The sequence below is a fragment of the Patiria miniata genome, unplaced genomic scaffold, assembly GCF_015706575.1.
Source record: "Patiria miniata isolate m_02_andy unplaced genomic scaffold, ASM1570657v1 HiC_scaffold_17, whole genome shotgun sequence".
Classification (NCBI taxonomy): Eukaryota; Metazoa; Echinodermata; class Asteroidea; order Valvatida; family Asterinidae; genus Patiria; species Patiria miniata.
In genome coordinates this window covers 3,024,763-3,046,397 of record NW_024037055.1, presented here as the reverse complement: position 1 = coordinate 3,046,397, position 21,635 = coordinate 3,024,763, and the positions used below count along the sequence as shown (strand labels likewise).

The window sequence follows — 21,635 nt, the reverse complement described above, 5'->3', positions numbered from 1 at the left end:
CGATTTCACCGGAAGTTCCCATCAAGCTTACAGTCATGCCAACAAAAAGTGCCGAGTGAGGTGCTGCAGGAAATGCCCTCCCAATTACTGGGTATAGTTTGCAGGATTCAATGACCACTGGGCCTTTACAAAACACTCAGCTGGATGGGAACTCTCTGATCAGTCAAATGAGCAGGCTATTCATATACCAAGAAGACCACTAGCAAGTGAATGCAGTTGCAATCAGAGACCATGGAGCAAATTGGGGGATTTTACCATTGTTTTCTTTAGCCTGTGTCACAAGAAAAATGGAAGGCATTTTTTTTCTAAGGCTGGTTTCGAATATGCTGTTACCAAAATCGAAACCGAATGGTGGAATTCAAACCAAATTTTAAAAAATACAGACTTAATCCCACCGCTTACAACTACTGAAATCATCTAGCAATTGTATACATTAGCATAAGTTGGAATGCGAAGTAGACCCACATTCTAAATTTGCAGCTGAAGATAGCCCACCTTAATATTTCAAGTTACCAACATGGTCGAGTTCGGGACGGTAAGACCCACGTAACACACGGACTTCAAAAGCTTGCAGTTGGGGATTTCCTTCTGTGAATATTATAAAGTTCCATTGGTTTGGGGTCCTTGTTCCCAAATCTCACCTCACCTTGTCACCTGTTTCGAGACACTCTCTGTCGGAAGTAATCTGGGGCAACATCGTACAGCCACTGAGGATCGATCACACACACGTTTCTTGGAGAAAAAAAAGGGCGAACGTGAAATAAAATGATACCCAAATGATTAAACAGAATTTTCAACTTTGGATTTGACAATGCAAACCCTTCCGTGTGCCACCCCTAAGTGCCTTGCCTGCTACTCCTTATGCCGCCCCAAGCCGCCCTAGCACTGTATACTTTTCATTCATTCATTTCGGTTTTATTGTTAAAAAAATGGTGACCAAAGAAAAAGTCCATGGACTAAAAATATTTGGTTTACAGTAAAAATTCATATTTACAATGATTGCTATTAAGCATTATATACATGTAAACAGTAAAGCTGAAAAAAAACCCCAATAACAGCGACTATCATTACATATAAGAATTAAGTTATGAAAACAAAATGAAAAAGGAGAAATAATTTTTTTAAAAACACAATTACGGAAATTAATTAATCTAATCATAGAGGGAACAGGAGATTGTTTATTTTGGATTCATCGAGGACTGAATACAAAATACAATGTAACACTATGTAATACAATGTAACACAATTACCTCATGTAACACTTGGTAGTTTGGACCAGTTCATTGTAGAGGAGGTAGGCAGGTTTGCATTGGAAGAGGCAGGAGGAGGGGTGGATGCTGACTGCCTGCTTACGATCAAGCTGTGAAGAAAGGCGGGGCATATTACTTAGATTCATCACATGCATATTCATGATGTAGCTTGGTGCAATCTTCACTGACCGACAGTTAATATGTTGACAACTTGGAATCTTTCATAAATTGCTAGATTTGTTGAATAAATTGGCTAATTCTGCTTTGCAGGAAAACGAAATCAAAAGGCACAAACAAAAGTCTGCTCTGTTCTGCAACAGGTGTAAACTTGTGGGGATTTCAACGATGGTTTCATTGCTACTGAATTTCTCCAAATCCCGAAAAACAGTGACTTACTGTGATGTATGTGCCGTCTCTTTGTAGCTCAGCCGAATTCATGAACAGACCCTGAACAAGGCATTTTCTGTAAGAAAAAAAAAGTGCAAAAACCTTGAAATGCAAACAAATTGTCAGGGATAATGCATTTCTGACTCTAGAAAAGAAGTGGCCTGTGTTTTCATTGCTGAGTGAAAATAATCTCTGGTCCAACTAAAGCCGAACGCCATCACAAAACCACCCACTCCTGGTCCTCTGATGTACATTACAATACTCAGGCATGCGACTTGGAAGTAGCAACCACAAGAGGAAACTCCAAACTTTACAAGACTTTTTACAGTGTTGTTCATTTTTTTAATGACATAAGTGTGAAGTGTAGAATGAGGAAATCAGCTGATCCGAGGAATAGGTGCATGCCTGAATACTATTAGGTGTTTTGTCCTTCACCGACGTATAAACACTGTATACTCACTGTTGATACATCAGTAAAGGGCAAAAAAAACAATATTGATTTACATCGCCCCGATGCAAATTCCATCTTGTGAATAGTGTCTTTGAACCAGTTAACTAGGCTAGTCCTCAATAGTGACTACAATTGTCAAAACCATTGTCGACTTGCTTGCATTTGATGAAGACTAGTAGTTGAACAATGGTTTCTCATAGTTGTTGATTGAGACTTGTTTACCGTGGATTCTGCTGCCGGCTAGCTACATAAGTTTTACATGATGAGGCATTTCAGGTGAGCTTATTTTACCTGACTGGTGTAGTGTCCTGACCACACGACATGAAAGGCAAGCCGGCCTTGACGCACAGGTCTCTCAGCTGGGCTCGAATCTCAATGGCATGGCGCATGTTACGCTGATGAACAAAGTTCTCAAAACACCAATCCTGTAATTACAATATGAAACAGAAGCGGGTACATTTACTGCCCTTCACCTTCGACCCCAGAAGCTTTGGTAGGTGCCCTTTCTGAATCTGTGCAGGTCCAATTAGGGTTCAAAAACCTATTCTAAGACTTCTTACGAGAAGAACAAATTTAACAATCTACTCTTTATATGCTTCCCCTTCTTTATTATTTAATACAAGTCATGCCAGTTATTACAGAACAACAAGTCTATGCTAATTTTCAACTGGACAAAGTATGAGGCCGAGTCAGAAAGACTTGGCTTCGACATGTGTCTTAAGAAAGCTGCTGATGAAGCCACTACCCATACAACACATTCAGCCAAGCAATTTGCGGCCTCAGATTTACAGTTCTGACCTAAAGCAAGTTGGGGGGAGGGGGAGAGGTGATTTAAAGTTAACCATATTTCGACTAACTTCACTCTAATGAAGAACGGTTGGACTATTCTAGTTTGGAATCATACCAGGGGGCAAGCTTGCATCACTGGTTACCGATAGTCGTGCGCATCATAGAACACAACAGGGAACCAGGTCCAAGGACTTTCATGATGACATTCTGACAACCGTGTGACTGTAGGCGTTGGCATCTTGCTATTGGTGCGCGGGCAAAATTTACGCCACAAATTAACCACTAATCAATTAATGGTCCTTGTCCGAACTTGTTCTTATAGTACCTTACTTTTAACTATGAAGCTAATTTTCAAAGTCTGTTAATTTGTCCTGACCTTATTTCCCTTGACCCCTTTGTAGGCCCTGTAGATAGTCAGTAAGGTCACATGATCACCCTCGCTGGATAGAAACTTCCTCCATGCGGCTAGCGCAGCCTCTCTCTGTCAAACAGGAAAATGGAGATGTCGTCCTCAAAACAAAGCCTAATTTTGACAAATTAACAGATACAAGCATGTGTAGCACTTTTTTTTTAAACAGCAGTTTTATATACTTCACATACCTTGTTTTGTGGCGAGTGCTGGATGGATTCCACGGACAGTAAGGACACGATGGTCAAAATTTCCTCACTGGAAACATAAACAGATTTAGCTGTTTTGAGTGGCAAGGGATAAAATAAATAAATGGACTTCCAAGGGTCATGTTGAAGAAAAACAACTGCTATTTGTAATCCTGTGTTCTTTTATTTGAAGTTTTATTCTAAGTACCATGCATTTTGGTAAGCACCTCTTTTTTTCACTTCTTCATGTTTTGATTTTGTTTCTAACCAAAAGTTTTTTAAATTAAAGTGTGAAGACTTATTTCAAATATTCCGGTACTTACAGGCAGCCATGTTGCTTGGAAGCTAGAATGACCCGAGCTAGTCTGGGCTCAAGAGGAAACACCGACATCTGTCTGCCGATCGGGGTCAACTAAGATCAGAAATATTATGGAGAAAATATTATCACTGGGTATGCGCAGATGACCTGATTGCAATACATATTCATACGATCATGCATATTTACACCATACATATTCATAACATTATACATGCTCATAATTCATCACATACAAAAAAGAAATATTAATTATAATTTCTTCATAAATATTCATTCAATCCTCATACATATTCATACACAATCATTCACATTGATAGCACAAAACTCATTCATACAAATTACTGATACATATTCATACCTTCTTAAGTATTCATAAACATACATATTCATAAGCTTTTACCTGCTGGTTATTTTCCTTATCCACTGCACCAAGCAGTTGCAACTGCTCCAGAGCGCTGCTAAGAGACTGGAATACAGCAAAAGAAGTCAACAAAAAATAACTTAAGAAAATAATCATAAATTTTAGAGTTTTTTGCGAGTAGAAGCAAAACACCAACAAAGCCTGTGACCTATTCAACACAAATGCATGGATAAAAACAACACAATATTCAGTAATATTTCTTTTGGTACAGAAAATGTTGATAGGTAATTAGGTTTTTTCCACCTCTTTCTTAGGAGGATCCATAAAGTCAAACGTCAACACGTCGCGTATATTCAGGGCAAGTAGCTGCAGCACCACACTGGCAAGGTTACATCTGAAATATTCGCAACAAAGGATATCAGGAAATCACCACATGAAATCATTAAAAGAAAGTTTGATGGCTTTTTCGCCAAAATTCATGTGTAACATTATAACTTTACTAAATATGACATTTACATAATTTTAGCAAGTGTATGATGTTGGGATTTTTTTTACAAAGACCAACTTTGCTACTTTTATCTTTACAGGCATCTTAATCAAAAATTTGTTGTTAATATTCATAATGTGTTGCTGTTAACTTATCTCCTTTCTTTTTTTCCTTTGTACCTCTGTATTTCAGGTATGGTGTTCGCAGGCAGACGAGTAAACTCATTCTCAGTGTACAGTCGCCAGCAGGTGCCACTGTAAACCCAAATGGGGAAAAAAAATCTTAAAACAATGAATAACAGAAGTGAAGGATTACAGAAAATGATGAATTTCATTATATTTTTTTCTTCATATGTGGGATTATTGGGCGATGTAAAATTGAAAAGTGGCTTGTTTTTTTAAAGAGGGAATTTCTCACAGGTTCTCACTATTGCTTTATGCACTTCAAACGCAATGTCATTAAAGGCCAAAAGCCAGTTTGAAAGTAAAGTTTCTTTGTCATTGGTGTTGTGAAGATGGAATCGATGACTTGCGATAAAACATCTGATGTCTTGTGATTGACTTAAAATGCCGTTGTGCAACTAAGAGGTAGAGGAGTACCCTGATCCACATATGGTGAAGAGAAAAACAAGGGATTTTTGATAATTGAAAACCCCTTAGAGAAAATGAAACCCCTTAAGTGCCACCCCCAGCCCCTCCCCCTGCAAACTGGACCTCAGTTGCATCATTGCAACTCTGTCGTTGATAGTTCCAACAGCGCCCTCACAAGTTCCTCCACGGAGGGCAAATACTGACCTGTCCTCTCGTCCTGCTCTGCCCGTTCGTTGCCAGGCTTGGGCCTGTGAGATCCACTGCACTTTGAGCAAGTCTAACCCACTACCCGGCTGGTAGCTCCTGATTCAAAATAATAATTCACACAAAAAATTGAGGAATTTGCAAGGAAGAAAAAATGTGCCTCTCTCTTGTTGTTTTCAATTGTTATTTTGAGTGGAAATTGAATCATGGGAGATTTTTGACGAATATTTGTCAGCAAATTTAAACACTAGCCAAACATTTTAGTACCTGTCAATATATACATATAAATACATGACATTCTGGCTATCGCTAGCAAATTTTTGCAAGAAAAATCTTTACTGCGCTTAGCACAATATCTTGAATTTTGGTAGCTCACTTAATCTTGGCCCAAATATATTTTGGAGGTTCTCTGATTTTGATTGAAATGATACATTTTAGATGATATTTGCACTTACTTTGCCTTGACCCTTCCAGTGTCTATCACGTGTTTGATGCCTGGGATTGTGACAGATGTCTCTGCGATATTGGTGGATAGAATGATCTTCCGTCTACCCTGGAACATAAAAAAGGAAACTGTTTAAAAGTCACCTTTTTTCTAAAGTGGATACACATTAGAAACAATTGAGCCTTTATTGGGACTTTCTACTGACGCTCTTGGGTAAACTTTTGAGGAATTTGGGAAAATATTTCAGAAGCTTGATGGCTACAGAGGACTGATCCTAAAATTCAACCATATTCTCCAAACAAGATTCCAAAACAGAGTAGATAAACTCTTTGAGGCTTTGATGCTTACAGGCTGTGTTGGCTGAAAGACTTTCATCTGCAGATGGGATGGTAAAGCTGCGTACATTGGAGTAACCACTATGCCAGGGCAATCTGACGGGAAAAACAACGACAGAAAATTGGCATTTTTTTTGTCAAACACCGTTAATAAAATAACATACAAGAATGCTTCACTTTAAGATAAGAAGTAACTCCTTTGCTGGATTTTGCAGAGATCTGTTTTAACTTGTCATAATAAAAGGAAGTTAAAAAAAAACAAGGTAATCAGCTAATCAGAGGAAAAGTTAGATGTCCGCATTTCTAAATCTAACCTGAGGGAAGATCTCTGGCAACTTCCTTGATGGACCTCACTAAGGTCTCAATCTCTTCTTGACCCGTAAGAAACACCAGCATGTCCTCACTTCAAAAGCACAGAAAAAGAACTGACAATCAGAGGCACATTTCGAAAAAAATAACATCAGTGTATCAAAGCGTCATTTCTCAAGTATTTTTCTAAATAACTATTTGATTACTTGTGTTCTACAATACAGGTATTTATTTCTCCAGCTTACCCGGCTGGCTGCTTCTGATGAATCTGAAAGACGGCGACCATTGCAGCAAAGAGGTAGTCACTCTGGGAATCACTGGAGTAAAGCAACTACAAACAAACAGCAAACATGGCAACCACAGTCAAATTTGATTTTTGACATTATCCCACAATAAATGCTTAAGCAACAGATTTCATAAACTCTAATTCTGGGGGAATTTGGGCAGGGGAACATCAAACCATGTCGTAAGAGTTAAATTGCTACCATGACAACCACAAATGATTAATTGTACCAATCACACACTTGGATTTTGGACAAGTATGGAGAGCCAAAGTGTCATAATCTAAACCGAGGACGTTTCACTTGGACGTTGTTTTCTACCTGTATTGGATGTTGCCTTCCTTGGAGGTACAAGACTGGTGCGTTGTTGAAATACCGCGAGAAATGGTCGACGTCCATTGTTGCTGACATGACCAAGACCTGGAACAAAGACAAAGTGTTAATTCATTAGTTGCTTTGTCCTAGTTTCCACTGAAAACGGGTTGGGACAATGACCTTCATTGAGATAATACATGATGAAAAAAGTGACGTCAGGATAAAACATTCTTTCCAAAGGGCAGAACCCAATATTGAATTAGAATTACTTTCAGAGCTCGAGCCTCGTTTCCAGATCGCTGCTTCTGTGCCTTCTTGACGACGCCAAACAGGACATCGGTGTGGACCGTTCTCTCGTGGGCTTCATCTAGGATTACAAAGCTGTATCTGGGGACAGGAGAGGACAAAATGGAAAAAGAAAAATGGTTACAATAGAATTGAACTGAACCTTGCTTTTACTTCACTTATATTTTTTATTACATTAAAGGAAATATACACCATTTGCAAACATCAAAAAACAAAACTGCCAAATTATTATAAAACACCTTACTTGACTGAAAGTGAATAATAATCTCACGTATCTCGTTAAATCATGACACCTTGTGTGCTGTCATTTTTCAAGAAAAGATGAATTTTTGTATCATCGGCCATCATTGGACAAAAACTGACTTTTTCCAAAAACTGCCCCAATTTACCAAATGTAGTTCACACTTTGTTTGCAATCGGTTACACATCCGTGAACGGGTACAAGCCAGCTAGTCTGGTTCCCTAATCTGACAATTCCCAAGTAGGGTCAGGGAACCAGACTACAAGAACAGAATATTATTTTTTTTTCCTCGCTTTTCTAGCATCTATGAACACGAAACTGGTCAGTGTAACAATATTTCCTATAACATACTAACCCCTAAATCCATCCATTTCTGAAAATTACAGCAAAAGCAAATGTTGTATATTACCGTTAACATCCAAAATTTATTGGTATTTTGAGTTGCAATGACCTTGCTTGTCTTTTTACATTCTTTGTGAAATTGATAAAAGTTTGTACTTGGAAAGTTTCGGATCCAAGATCGCTTCTCGAAGTAGCATCCCATCCGTCATGTACTGAAAAACAAAACAATTTGGAATATAAAACCACAGTCACGAAACTACACAGCTTTCCATTAAATGTTCATCCCGACTTTCGGTAAATTGAAAAATCAAAGCTTTGTCAAACTCTGCAGAAATCAGTAGACATGTTAGTTTTGAGGGCGAGTCTTTTTGTTTGTGGACAACAGAGGAACAGAAATTGTTGGCCTAAAATCAATTTGGTTATGAGAGAGCTGGAGGGATTCTTAAGTCAAAAATGCATACCTTAATTTTTGTCTTGGCAGATGTGGTGTCATCAAATCGCACACAGTACCCAACCTGCAGAAGTCAAGATGCAGTAAATACCATAAAATTACAAGATAAATAAATACAATTCAAAACAGTGCAATTGAAAGCATCTTCAGTGACCGATCCATGCAGGTATTTCCTTTCACACAATAATTTCTTGCTTACCTCTTCTCCAAGATTCACATTCATTTCTTTTGCGACCCGTGTTGCTATGGAGATGGCTGCTACGCGACGGGGCTGTGAATTAAACACACCCAAAAAAAGTAAAATAAATAACTAAAATAATATTGAGTAAAATTTTAAAAATGAGTAAATATAATGCACAAACTTTACCTGAGTGCAGGCAATAGTTCCCCCTTTGCACATGTTGCCTTCCACCAAGTACTGAAAGGGAAACAAAAAAGTGAAATGTTTTGAATATGAATTGCAAATCACACTATGAAACAAATACATTTTTTTGAAACTGGATGATCTTAAGCAATTTAAAAGTGAGTCGGGCAGATTTCAAAATAGCGTCCCAACAAAACAAGCCTGATTTAAAATTGAAAACATTACCTGGGGTATTTGTGTGGTTTTGCCACTTCCCGTTTCACCAATCACGATGGAGCTTGCATTTCGCCTCAGCTCACGCATCAGCTTCCCTCTAGCAGAATAGATGGGCAGACTGCAGCGGTGCTGGTACAAGTCCTCTGATTGGTCCATGCCATTCCCATTCGAGAACCTTTGCCGCTTTGGCAAAGGGTTTCCAGAGTTCATGATGTTAAATTATTTTGCAACTTTTCATTTGCTAATTTTTTTTTGTTCAGGAAAACTCACGTCTCGATGGATCTACACATTTAGACCTGTAAATTGTCAGAAAAAATAGAAAACAATGCATTTTAAAATAGTAAAAATGTCCTCTTTTTCTTATTGTGAAAAAAATTCGGTCAGGGATTGCAAATAAGTGGAAAGATTCCCATATCTGGCCATCACTTGTCACCCTGTGCACAAACTCTATGGGACTGGTCTGAAAATTTCTTTCTCTGAGTGTTTTCTCAGTAAAACAAAATTTGTCAGTGTTAATTTTGACTGTTTAGGACATATTACCACTTTTTAAATTTTTTTTCCCCATCCCCAAATAAATAAGAATATTCTTCTTTTATTATTTTAACATGTCTCAAACATTTTATTGCAGAGTATTACATTTTCTTTTTCAGATTTGTGGCTCTGGAGGATTTTTTTTAAAAGGGAAATAAAGTCCGAAATTATAAAATGGTCTGAATCCCATCTTGTGAATACGAGGTTACAACGATAATATTGGCATGGAGCCAGACTAAAATTTGTCACCGGAAAATGTTTTAAGTACAAAAAAAAGTAACTGCGCATATTCAGTGCATATCCGGCAAACTAACGTTTACTAAAGGTTTGCCGTCTCCGGCAAAATATCCACTGCCAAAAAAACCCAAATGAATAGACTTTCAAGTATCATCAAAACAATGGTTGCAAAAAACAATGTCATTGACATTAATTATAATAATTAATAGTATTTATTTATAGTAATTAGTATCTGGATAACAAAGTTTTGAGCTTCACTTTTCAGTGTACCAAATTGCGCCCTCATGTGTTCATGTTTAACACACGCATACTTGGCGAACTCTTGGCCGCACGATTTCGCTTCGGTACAACATTTTAACATTTTACGAGTAATCAAGAAATCCGAAATAAACGTTACCTTCTTCTATGTATACCACGGATGCATATATTTTATTTCCAGAATCCGGTCGTCTTCGTAGGATAGAAAATATGAACTGTAAATGTGAGCAATTCACGACGCGCTCATCCATTCAACAAAAAACACGTGGGTAGCAATTGGACGCAAACCTAGACTCTTGTCACAATAAAATGAACGACCTATTTTGACAGGAAGGCACCAGTCTATTTGGGCGTTGTGTTTATATTTACTTAGTTCCTCGTAAGAATTTTTGTCACACGGCGGAAGATTGTGAGTATCAAGTGTAAGATCAAATAACTGTGGTCATCAAGACATTTAGAAGATTAAAATACGATGCTTCACAGTGAAAGTGACATTGGAAATCTGTCTTGCAAGTTTTTGTGAAACTGGATTTGTGTAAAAATCCTGAAAATATAGACAGCCACAAAATCTTTCCAACAAGTTATCCAAATTTGAAAATGGAAGATCAAGAAAAACTGTCGTAATGATGAACCATTGTTTTCTTGAGTTTCCTCATCCAAATAGGTTCCCCATGTTTATGACGTTCAAGCACATTATGACGTGGCAAGAGAGGTTGCTTTGGTTTGGGCTTCTTGTGTTCTCCTCTGTGTCTTCCCAAGCACAAAGTATAGGTAAAATATTTTTAATGGTATTTGGTAGAATTAAAATTTTAATCGAGCTTTAAAGGTCGTTGTTATTGTAATATTAATCATTGTATTGCTACGATTATCATTGCCTTTTTAACCAAAATCCCTCAAAACTTGTTTCATCAACATCATTTATTATCATCATCATTGTCACAATAATGTTCATTTTTCTCCTGGCATATCTGATCACTCCAGACCGTTTTGATGAGATTCGTCTTTCGGACGGGGACCTAGGTCCCCACGAAGGGAGACTGGAGGTTTACGTCAACGGTAGTTGGGCAGCAGTCACCAGCACTGGATGGGGGCTCAATGAGGCCAACGTGGTCTGTCGACAACTGGGCTTCCACGCATCGTTTCCTGCTGCCGTCGGTCATAGATTTGGCACGGGGATAGAAACGCCAGTTCTGGACAAGGTCTGTGACAAGTTTTCTGCCGAATTACGGTAGAATGCGGCTATAAGAAAATCGTAGCGAACATTTAGCTACTCATATCCACGCCGTTTTGACTCCAGAAGTTTATGTTCTATTTCATTATCTGGGCAATGGTGGCCCAAATTCGCTGTAAGAATAGCCAGATACAGAACAATATTTCTGGACCCATTGTATCAGTTTTTTTACGTTTTGCCGTTCTTATGCAAACACAAAAAAACTTTTCAGTTTTTTCTGGTACGCAAGACTGATTTTGGTGGAAATGCTCGATCCTTGTTGAACAGCTACATGTACCTCTTTTTCTCAATTGAAAAATCATGATATAAAGCACAGAAGAAAATGGTCTGCTTCTGCAATGATTTGTATCGAAAAATTGTTGGCAATACCTGTTCTTCATTTTTCCGACTGCAGGTAAAATGCAACGGCGGTGAAAGCCAATTGGATGAGTGCTCCAACCGCGGATGGCTGTGTAGAGGCACCTGCAGCGGCGACAATTACGCTGGTGTCAGGTGCATCAATAAGGCTATGCCTGGTAATTATATTCCCTTGGAATATTACTGGTTCTTTACACAAAGGAGTTTTCTTGATTTGGCAATAAGCCCCTCCCACTTTCTGTTTGTGTGCAGTTCTCAAAGACAAAGTGACCGAATTTGACTGAGCTATCGTCAGCCCAGTCTCCAACTCCGGGCATTAGTGGAGGCCACGTACCAGCTAGGGGGCACACCACAAGAAAAAAACACAATTCTCGATAATTTTTACGCTTGTGGTTTTTGCCAATTGGGGGGGGGGGGGGGGGGGGGGCATTGAACCCCCCCCACCCCCCCCCCCCCCCCCAACTGGTGACAGGAAGTGAGTCAGGCAGATTCTCGAATATTGTGGCAACCTGAAGACATTACAGATTTATGCATGGTTTGTGCACAACATAAGAGTGCAATTAGTTGTGCATATTTTGTACGATATGTTTGTACATCAAACAGGGCTATAGATCTAGACAGATGCCTTGTTTTTTGAGGAAATAAGTCCAAAACTGTCACTTTTCTTTTCCCAAACAGAACCACTTTATCAGCTTCGGCTCGCAGGCAGTGCCTCACAGTTTGAGGGGCTTGTTGAAGTGAGGTACAACGATTACTGGAGTCCGGTGTGTGGCATAGCGTTTGACTTCCTGCAAGCGATCACTGTGTGCCGACAGCTAGGCTACGGGCCGCCAAAACACTACAGGATCTTTACTGAAATTGATCCAGGTAACATGATGACCAAACGTGAAATTTCTGTTAGCCTTGTTAACAACAAATATGAAAAAAACAGCCTAGGCTTATTCTTTGCCATTTAGGCCTTGAAATACCCATTGGACGGTCCAGAGATATTGCCACTACGCGTCTAGGCCGGCTTCAAATCAAGAACTCGGCAATCCTTAAAATCCATTTAAAAAAATGCAAAACCACATTCCCTAACATTCTGGGAAATAAATTCCATAAGTTTTCGCCTTTTAAATTTTCTTTCTTTTTCTCTGTCTTCCCTTAAGAATCCCGTCCCAAGCTTATCCACCGTGCCTCATGTCACACGTGGCACCGCAGCCTGCTGGACTGTGGAGTGAATGAAGGAGACGGGACAGTCTGCACACCGTCCGACCCTGCTGCTCATGTAGCATGTAACAAACCCTCAGGTACTAGACTTAAAAGATGGCATCAACATTTCTAACATGATCATGATAAATTGCTAAAATTTCAATTGTGCAAAAATTCAAATTTGAAACATGAAATTTTCTAATATGAAAATTGAAATTTTCTAATTTAAAAATCAAAGTTTTCTTATTTGAAACTTGATTTTTTTTAAATGAAAATTGATTTTACTAATTTGAAACTTGAAATTTTCTTATATGCAAATTGAAATTTTCTGATTTGAAAATTGAGGTTTTCTAATTTGAAAATTGACATTTTCTAATTTGAAAATCAAAATTTCTAAATTGGACATTATATTTCAAAATTGGGGAAAAAAAATGGCATTGATTCTTTTAAAATGTCTTCAATTTCAAGATCCCTACCCGTTGTATTTGGATTCCCTGTCGCACCGGTATGAGGGCGCTGTTCGCATTTACTCGGACGGGCAGTTCGGAAAGATTTGCAACACTGGCTGGACCCTGCAGGACGCCCAGGTAGTTTGCCGTCAACTAGGCTATGGCTCAGCGGTCGGTCATAACGTGTGAGTGAGAGGGGTTTGTGACTTGGTCTGAAATTAAAAAAAAAACTACAAAAGTTAATTACAGTAAAAAGGAACCTTGACAAAAAGAAATTCAAAAATCTCTAAAATTTTCCAGAAATCCTCCAAAACCAGCTTGAAAGTCATGGATCCAGTGGGGGTAGGGTTAAAACTAAATGTTACCAATTTTAATTGAATTAAAGTGTTTTCAGGAAGTTCATACTATTTTTATTTTTCAGGAGTTGAAGTTTGGCTCGCAAAATTGTTTTCCTTGTTCACAAGGAAGTATAGAATTGTCAACAAAGAGTGAAGTTTCCTACCACAGAGGCTATTTTATGGCACTGCCTTTGGCTTGTTCTTTTCTTGTTTGACTTTTCCATCTTCTTTTCTTGTTTCTTCATTTTTGAGCAGAGCTCCTGAAGATCTTGCGGGACCAAGTGGCGAGCCTATTCTGCTTGACGCTGTGCAGTGTAACGGCAGCGAATCTCTCTTAGCTGAGTGCAGTCACAAGCCTTTCAGAGACACAGCATGTGATGACCAACAGCAGGCATTAGTAGAATGCCGAGAACCAGCGCTAGAGGGTGAATATAATACTTGTTATAAGTCATCTTGAGCAATCTAAAAGGTGTTGGATCCAGAACAAATTTAGAAATGAAGAACAATGTTCAGAAAAGGGTCATTGTTTCAGACATGACAGATCTGAAACGGTGAACTAGTGTCTGAAATGTCAATCCTTTGTTCACTTTTCAAACTTTTTGTTGAGAAATCATCGGATGTATGTGGCACAAATTAATTGAACCTAGTTGGTTTCTAGTCAGTTCTGAAGATTTATAAACTTAAATGGGTTCCTCACAGACTGGTTGATACAATGTAAACAATTGTTTTGACAGATTTGACGCTGCACATCGCTGACGGCAGCGCTTACCGAGGCCGCTTAGAGGTGGCCTTCAATGGCGAATGGTTGGCCATCTGCAATGACACCTGGGATATGGCCGCGGCCAACGTCACGTGTCGTCAGATCGGTCTCGGACCAGCGCTCTTGGCGACGGCGGAGTTTGAATTCAAGCCGCAGTTCGTAATCTGGAACGAAGTCTCGTGTGAAGGAACAGAAGATAGGCTAGCTCAATGCCGGACGTCGCAGAGCGGACAGTATTCGTGTGCCAGTGGTAAACTGGCTGGCGTGACCTGCAGCCCCTATGGGATACCCAACAAACAAGCAGGTGAACATTTCGAGCAGAAAAATGCCCAGGGTTACCCCCCCCCCCCCCCCCCATTATCTTGTATTTCTGTTGTCTTTTGTTTCACAATTTCAAGAAATCACTAGAATGATAGGCAAACTATAAGGGAGTGTTATTACCTGAATTCAGTCTCAGTTTTGTTGTGTGCAGATAAATTACATCTGACTGCCGGCATCTTGCCACACGATGGCGCTGTTCAGCTGTACAGAAACGGCATCTGGCAGGCGGTGTGTCCGTCAGGCTGGGACGGCAGGGACGCTCTCGTTGCCTGCCGTCAGTTGGGCTATCGCGGTGCTGTCGATAACAACGCGTTCACCACAGAGGGGCCCTTCTACATGGACAACGTGACGTGCGCAGGGTCAGAGTTGAACTTGACTAGCTGTGGGCATGACCTCTTGAGGCAAGGAGCGAGGTGTAAGAATGACGTGGGCCAAGCTGGTGTGACTTGTAATCCCTTCACTGGAATCCAAAGTCCTGCAGGTACAGTATGATTTTTATTCATTTTGAATATTAACCTCTTAACCAGTTCGCGCCGACATTATTTTGACATTGACCAGACCCAGGCACGGTATTGTTTTTCACGAACCTCGATGCCAGATGGGTTCAGGCTGTCATCTCCAGGTAGCACACCCTGATAGTTTCAGCCTCACTCGTTGCAAGCGGGACGCAGACAGATATTTCTGGCCTCGCTCGTTGCATTTTTATTTGTTATCCGTTCTGAATACCGCAAAACCTTTGCGTGTATACACGTCATCCATCATGAACTGGTTAAGCATTTTACAGAAATCAACCACAGTACAGGAACCAAGTTTGCAGTTTTGTACTAAATTTTCCCAAATATTTAAACAAATCCTGACAGTTAAAACTTTGGACATTTACTGCAAGGTTAAGATTAACATTTACCAAATTAAAATGGATTCCTAACCCTTACCTCAGATTCCACGCCCCTTCGTCTCGTTGGGGGCAAGACGTCGCGAGAGGGGCAAGTACAGGTGTATTTTGCTGGCTCCTGGGGTGCAGTGTGTGGAGGCAGGACCTGGGACATGAATGCTTCCCACGTGGCCTGCCGTCAACTTGGCTATGAGCGAGCTGAGGAGACTGGCACAGGAGACGTAGAGAAGGTGAGCTCCTGTCTAGAACAATAACAGCAAACAAATTACCATTTGCTTAGCACTGAGGCGCAATGATTACAGTGTCTAGTGTGTCCATATGTGAGTTCAAAACCTTAGGGGATTATGGTGTTTGTGTTCTTGGGCAAGAGACTTTACTACAATTTCCTCACTTTACCGAGGAGTATAAATAGGTACCTATGAGGCTAGAGAACAGATTGTGTCGATCCAGAGTGGGTGCCGAAAACTGGGCTGTTGGCCCAATGAACAGGGACAGTGAAATTGAAACCAACAAATTGGTCCCAGACTTGCATGAGAAGCAGTGTCTTATTATGTCACACATTATTTTCATTTCTTGAGCCACAGGGGACGATGTTCTTACTTGATGGAGTGGAGTGTCTTGGCACCGAATTGATGTTGTCAGCGTGCGCTCATGCTCCGTGGGGACAAGTCAACTGTTCACCCAGTCAGACCGCGACAGTCGTCTGCAAAGAACGTAAGTCAGTACTTCACAGAGTCTCCATTCAGTAGAAAGAACGTTTTTGGTTGTTTTAAGAAGATAGACAGTTACAAAATTTTGTCTTTGACAAAATTCACCTGAAATTGGAGTTCTTCTGTTAGAGCTTGGATGAGACCATTAGGATTTTGTGTCACACCTTTAGCACTTGCATTGTATTTTGATACAGTTGTATTATATTGTGTTACATTTGTATTACATTGTGTTACACTGTGTTACATTGTGTTTAATCTTTGAAGAATCCATAAAACAATATAGCACTGGGTGCGGTATTTGGTTGTACAGGAAGTAAAAGGCGGGGCAGATTGGGGCGGTACTGGAACTAATAGATTCATTTTCTTCAGGTCCAGATCAAGAAGTCGACGCGGGGATAAGCGAATGGGTCTATGTTGGCATCGTCATCGCGGTCATTGTCATTGTCCTGATCAGTGTCCTAGCCACTTGTGTCACCTGGTCCATGAAGAAGAGACAAGCCGAGCGGAGGATCCGTGAGGGGCCCGACCATCACAACGTCCGACACGAGCATCTGGAACAACGGGGTGCAGCTGCGGAGACCGCGAACAGCTCCAGGCCGGCAACTACTGAGACAAAAATGGTGTGAAGGAAGGCTAAGGTGTGAAGACAGGAATGTGTTATGTGTACAATGTACATCACTGCCTGGACATTTACTCATAATTGTCCAGATAAATCTAGTATACATTCCCCCAGTGGCCTTATCGGGATCCTATGGAGGGGGTCTTATGGAGGGGTACATGGAGGGGCCTGTTTAGTAAGGGGGGGGGAGACTCAATTGGCTTTGAACAATAAGAAAAAGGTCAGGTCTGCCTTTCTCAAATTCTGAGGTGGTGGCACAAGTGAGGTGGGGAGGGTGGGCATAGGTCTTGGGGGATGGAGAGCCATGCCCCTCTTAGTTATACAAAAAAAAAAAATTGTGTGAAATGTATAAATAAGTGATTCTATGAAAAATTAAAATGCTCGCATTTTGGAATAATAAACAAGAATATTTTCAAGGTGCCAAATATCACCTTGGTTACAGGAAAACAGTTTTTACTAAAAATGTTATTTGATATTAAGATTAATTAGTAACTCATCTGTAAGCGGAATTGTATTGCTTGTTTACATTGTGTTACAAAAGTGAATGATTTGTATATGCATGCCAAGTATCTTTCTAAATTATGTTACATTTGTGTTATTTAAGTTTTTGCATGTTTTTGTGTGTAATCTATGTTTTATATGCATGAAATGCATTTCTGTTCTCATTTAACAAAATGTCAGTCAGTGTTAATACAACAGGATAAGTAATTTTTATAATTTGTTTGATTGATTCACAAAATGCAGTTTTAGCTCAGTAGAGAAACAAATAATGTCATTTTTTCTGAAATGGAATTATTTCAGTGTCGCAACCAAATCATCTAAAATATAATTTATTCAAAGGTTTTGTCAGAAGGTTCAAGCTTCCGTAATACCCAGGGCGGATGTGACTTCATCCATACACTTGCTTTAATTTCAGACAAGAGTTTGAAAATACCGAAATTGTAAACAATGTTCAAAATGCCATGACTTTGCATCTGTAGCGCCCAGACAAATTTGTGTAATTGTCAGCATCAACAGGGTATTGATTAATTTATTCGTTTTGAGTTTTTACTGAGATAACCACTTCGTGCATTCCTAAATTTGTCTTCGAGGTAAGAATTTGTTTTCAATTTTGACCTAGTAACATTTGTGTGTGTGCGTGAATGAAGCGCATGTCAGGTTTTTTTAATTGATGAAATAGCATGTGACGCTCTCGTTGGGATTTGTTTACACTTTTGTGTTTTTCAAGTATGATTTTTTTCGAGGCAAAACATTTTGTGTATTTAATTTGTGCTTGTTTATTGAATCAATTTATTAATAAACATCCTGTGAGGATAATGTGCTTTATTATCATTTAATTGTATAGGGATTATTTTGTTTTACTTGTTACTTAAATTATTTAAATTTATTCAGCCAACTCCGTTTTTGTAATAGGGAATAGCAGTTTAAACAAATTTGGTTCGTTTGTTGTTGCAGTGTCATTTTAATGCATTCTCTTGCCGCATTCACTGTCTTTCTTAAATCTTAAAAGTTCCTAGTGGTTTTGAAAAGTTACATTTCGATGAATAAATCAAGTGATATCAGCAGTAATGTGACATTCGTTTAGATTTCATTGTTAATTTTGTTAAATTATGGTGTTCGTTTCCCCACTTTTCAAATTTAGCCTTTTTAAAATTTAGCCTGGTTTTCGTTTGCTAAAAGAAAACAATTTAAAATGCGTTATGATTTGTTTGCAAATCACGGGCTTTTACTTTTTAATAAAAAAAGTGATTTTTTTCCTGAAAAAATATTTCTATTATGATCTTATTCTACTACTTAAACTATCTTTTGACGCGAGTTGAAAATATTACATTGTAACGTGGTTTTATGCAATTTTAGACTGCATGTACATGTACTGGCATTATTCAATCTTTTCCAAACAATTTATTTTTCTTATGCACGAAGACATAGATGGTATGGGGAATCTTGGCTGAAAATAACTCATAATTTGTGGAGTTCGACTTGTGCCATTACAATTTTTTTGAATTGTGTATGTCTGCAGCACTTTGCGTAATGCTTGACTGGGTTAACTCGTCTCATTTAGTTAGTTAAACTGGCCATTAAGCACACGCGGGAACTATCATCAGCCACAAAATAGGGGGCCCTTTTTGAAACTGAACGGACATTATCTAAGGACATAATGGGACTTGACGCGATTGAAGAAGGGGCTTTTGTAGCCGGCCGGCCCTCGGAGTAATTTCGATGATGGCTTGGGGAAATGATGGTCAATCTCTGTTCTGATTGCTACTAGAATAATGGACGGACCTACCCGCTTTTACTTTCAGGGTTAAAGCATTTTGACCGAGGCTCCATCGACAAATTCAGATATTAAACGTTTGTGACAGCAACTTTAAATTATGGCTCATAATAATTATTGTATGCTGGAGAAAGTACTGGTCTACATCATAAATAAACGAGTTATTTTTTTCATAGCATACAGGGTGGCCTGAAAAAAACACCGGAACGGCATACTTCCACTACCTTGAGACTCAAACCACCTGTACCAATGGATGGAGAATCTTTTTCGAAGAAATATGATACCAAGATCTCCCGTTTCGGTTGGTCCAGTAGTTTTGCTGCAGAGCCTATATTTTGTGAAGCACACATCTTTTATGCAGGCATTGTTACATAACAATTAATCCCTCCATCCAATTAAGTCAAATTCGGTTAGTAATTTATCGAGACAACTGACTCCTAACTTTTTTTCCACAAAACAGGCTCTAGATCAAACTTGACCGAATCGGGCGATCTTTGTATTTCCCATGCATTGATATAGGTTGTTTGGTCTCATGTAGGGTAGCAGAAGTTCGCCGTCCCGTATTTTTGGGCCATCCTAGCCTTTGACGTCATGTGATGCATAGGCCTATTGCTATGATATCGCTGTACTCTGTGGACTCCCTATAAACCATGTTAAAAAATTGTTTACAAATCGGATGTTGTTATTACGTCATGCCAACGTTCAGTCCTCTTTTGCACATGACATCTCGTAAGATGTGATTGGTGTAGAAGTGGTGACGTAAAAAGTTTAATGTGGGCAAATTAAACAACATGCAAAAGATGCTGGTCGGTTGCCCGTTGTGTATGACGTCACTGGTCTACATACAAAGAGAGAAAGCCAGAAAGTTAAAGGGTTTATTAGCAGATGTTTGCCTTCAGAGGCGGTCCTTTCGAAATTCTTGAGCAAAATATCTACTATATTAGATCCCGCCATCAGTTTGCGTTCTCTTCGTGGTCGTCAGATTATTTTCTTAGCGATATCGTTCCTGCTTGCGGTGCGTGTTCGTCATAAAACTGCGGAATTAACGTGAGCCAACTTTATTGAAGGCTGTTTCTTCCGTAAAGCGTTTGCATCAGTCAAGACATATAGGCCCTAATGTGTGTGTGAGAAAAAAATATGCTTCATTTGTGCTTAATCCCGCAATGTGCATGTACTCATCCAATCAAGCGAGGAACCTTACTTGAAGAATGCATTCTTCCTCGCTTGATTTGAATGTGGGTAAATAAATAGATCGGAAGATTGCTCAAGTAGAAAAACTGGACATCACATGATTCCAAAAATCATGGGTTAAGTTGAAATCGATGTGGTTTGTTGTTTGGCTGTTTGTTTGTTTGTTCACTTGAAATATTTTTGGCCTGTAAGTTAGTTCCTCCATTGTCATCTTAAACGTCCGCCGTCTACGAGAAGTGTTCAGTAAATGAGGCACTCACAGCTCCGCCCCGGATATAGTGTGCCATGGTTTGATCATGGAGGAACAAGCATTTCTCCATGGTTTGAGAGTTCTCGTGTTATCTTCAGAATCATCGCATTCGCAAGAAAATTTATATGAAGACGATCGAGGCGGTGAATGGTTGCCTCGTGTAGGTCATCCAACCAAGATAAACAGCTCGCATCTGTTTGCTTCCAGATAATCAATTATGGTTTTTGTTAGCCGCAGTCGTTGATATCCGGAGCTTCTGAGAATATGCCGTCATTTTTTTAAAGAATCTGCTAGGACTGTTTTGCACACTCACTTTTTTTTCTTTCGCAACAGCCTGTCTCCATCCCGCCTCGCAGCAGCTATTCGTACGTGGTGTAGGCAACTTCGTTTTCATTATCAACGTGGCCAGCTCGCTTGCATGTTTTGATAACACTGGGACCCATTAATTTCGTCGAATATCTCGAAGCAAGCCTTCCGCAAGAATACACGTACAATGATGCATTGCCACATCACGACAGTTTGTTCAATGGCATTTTAAATTAATATGGATTTATCGAAAACTAATTATTTAGTTTTATTTTGCTCCTATTATAATTTATATATACAGTGTAAATATATCAAAAATGTTCTGTTTTGACATTTTTGTATAAGAACTAGAAACATTTTTTTTTTGGGGGGGGGGGGGTCTATAACAATCACATTGTATATAGTAATGCGCTGACTCTGAGATGGCGCACATTTTATTAACACATAAGTACGTGCTGGCTTTCTTGTCCCAACCACCGCGCAGACCTATTCTATCCTGATTTTATTACTAGCCCGTAATAATAGAGTCGACCGTTAAAAGCGATGATTCACGGCAGCAATGTCTTTGAATCCTGCAATAGTCACGGATAGAAATCAGAATGCAGCGGCACGTCAAACAGGAGGATATGACTTCGTCATCAAAAGCTTCCGAGAAAACAGCCACCCCTCAAGACTTAGG

At 39.4% G+C, this 21,635-nt stretch overlaps 2 protein-coding genes across 3 annotated transcripts; one reads left to right on the top strand and one right to left on the bottom strand.

Annotated features, from left to right (window-relative positions):
• Positions 1-306: 306 nt before the first annotated feature.
• On the bottom strand, positions 307-10,343 carry LOC119723458 (ATP-dependent RNA helicase DHX33-like). Its single transcript, XM_038194123.1, has 23 exons — positions 10,206-10,343; positions 9,050-9,336; positions 8,828-8,878; positions 8,660-8,731; positions 8,471-8,524; positions 8,166-8,221; positions 7,390-7,507; positions 7,127-7,225; positions 6,770-6,855; positions 6,530-6,618; positions 6,229-6,311; positions 5,891-5,988; positions 5,436-5,534; positions 4,821-4,895; positions 4,458-4,548; positions 4,194-4,259; positions 3,798-3,886; positions 3,478-3,544; positions 3,254-3,358; positions 2,380-2,513; positions 1,647-1,713; positions 1,251-1,360; positions 307-732 (listed from the first exon to the last, which is right to left on the bottom strand). The coding sequence occupies exons 2-23, from the start codon at positions 9,248-9,250 to the stop codon at positions 651-653; spliced, it is 1,992 nt and encodes a 663-aa protein (XP_038050051.1). The 5' UTR covers positions 9,251-9,336; positions 10,206-10,343; the 3' UTR covers positions 307-650.
• On the top strand, positions 10,344-18,508 carry LOC119723456 (deleted in malignant brain tumors 1 protein-like). 2 transcript variants are annotated; one of them, XM_038194121.1, is made up of 13 exons: positions 10,344-10,474; positions 10,714-10,837; positions 11,048-11,265; positions 11,692-11,812; positions 12,333-12,521; positions 12,803-12,943; positions 13,314-13,479; positions 13,888-14,057; positions 14,367-14,696; positions 14,865-15,194; positions 15,651-15,835; positions 16,190-16,319; positions 16,685-18,508. In XM_038194121.1, the coding sequence occupies exons 2-13, from the start codon at positions 10,738-10,740 to the stop codon at positions 16,939-16,941; spliced, it is 2,337 nt and encodes a 778-aa protein (XP_038050049.1). In that variant the 5' UTR covers positions 10,344-10,474; positions 10,714-10,737; the 3' UTR covers positions 16,942-18,508. The 2 variants fall into 2 exon arrangements, with proteins under 2 accessions (XP_038050049.1, XP_038050050.1); XM_038194122.1 differs by having other exon boundaries at positions 10,344-10,475; positions 10,731-10,837.
• The last annotated feature ends 3,127 nt before the right edge of the window (positions 18,509-21,635 follow it).

What these genes read in the sequence shown, in the direction of transcription:
- LOC119723456 (XM_038194121.1), top strand. Translation starts at nt 10,738, where the DNA reads ATGTTTATGACGTTCAAGCACATTATGACGTGGCAAGAGAGGTTGCTT. An exon ending in CATCAATAAGGCTATGCCTG is followed by an intron (nt 11,813 to 12,332) that starts GTAATTATATTC and finishes TTTCCCAAACAG; the next exon opens with AACCACTTTATCAGCTTCGG. An exon ending in CCGAGAACCAGCGCTAGAGG is followed by an intron (nt 14,058 to 14,366) that starts GTGAATATAATA and finishes TTGTTTTGACAG; the next exon opens with ATTTGACGCTGCACATCGCT.
- LOC119723458 (XM_038194123.1), bottom strand. Translation starts at nt 9,250, where the DNA reads ATGAACTCTGGAAACCCTTTGCCAAAGCGGCAAAGGTTCTCGAATGGG. An exon ending in ATAAGGAAAATAACCAGCAG is followed by an intron (nt 3,887 to 4,193) that starts GTAAAAGCTTAT and finishes TTCTGATCTTAG; the next exon opens with TTGACCCCGATCGGCAGACA. An exon ending in AAGGGGTCAAGGGAAATAAG is followed by an intron (nt 2,514 to 3,253) that starts GTCAGGACAAAT and finishes TTGTAATTACAG; the next exon opens with GATTGGTGTTTTGAGAACTT.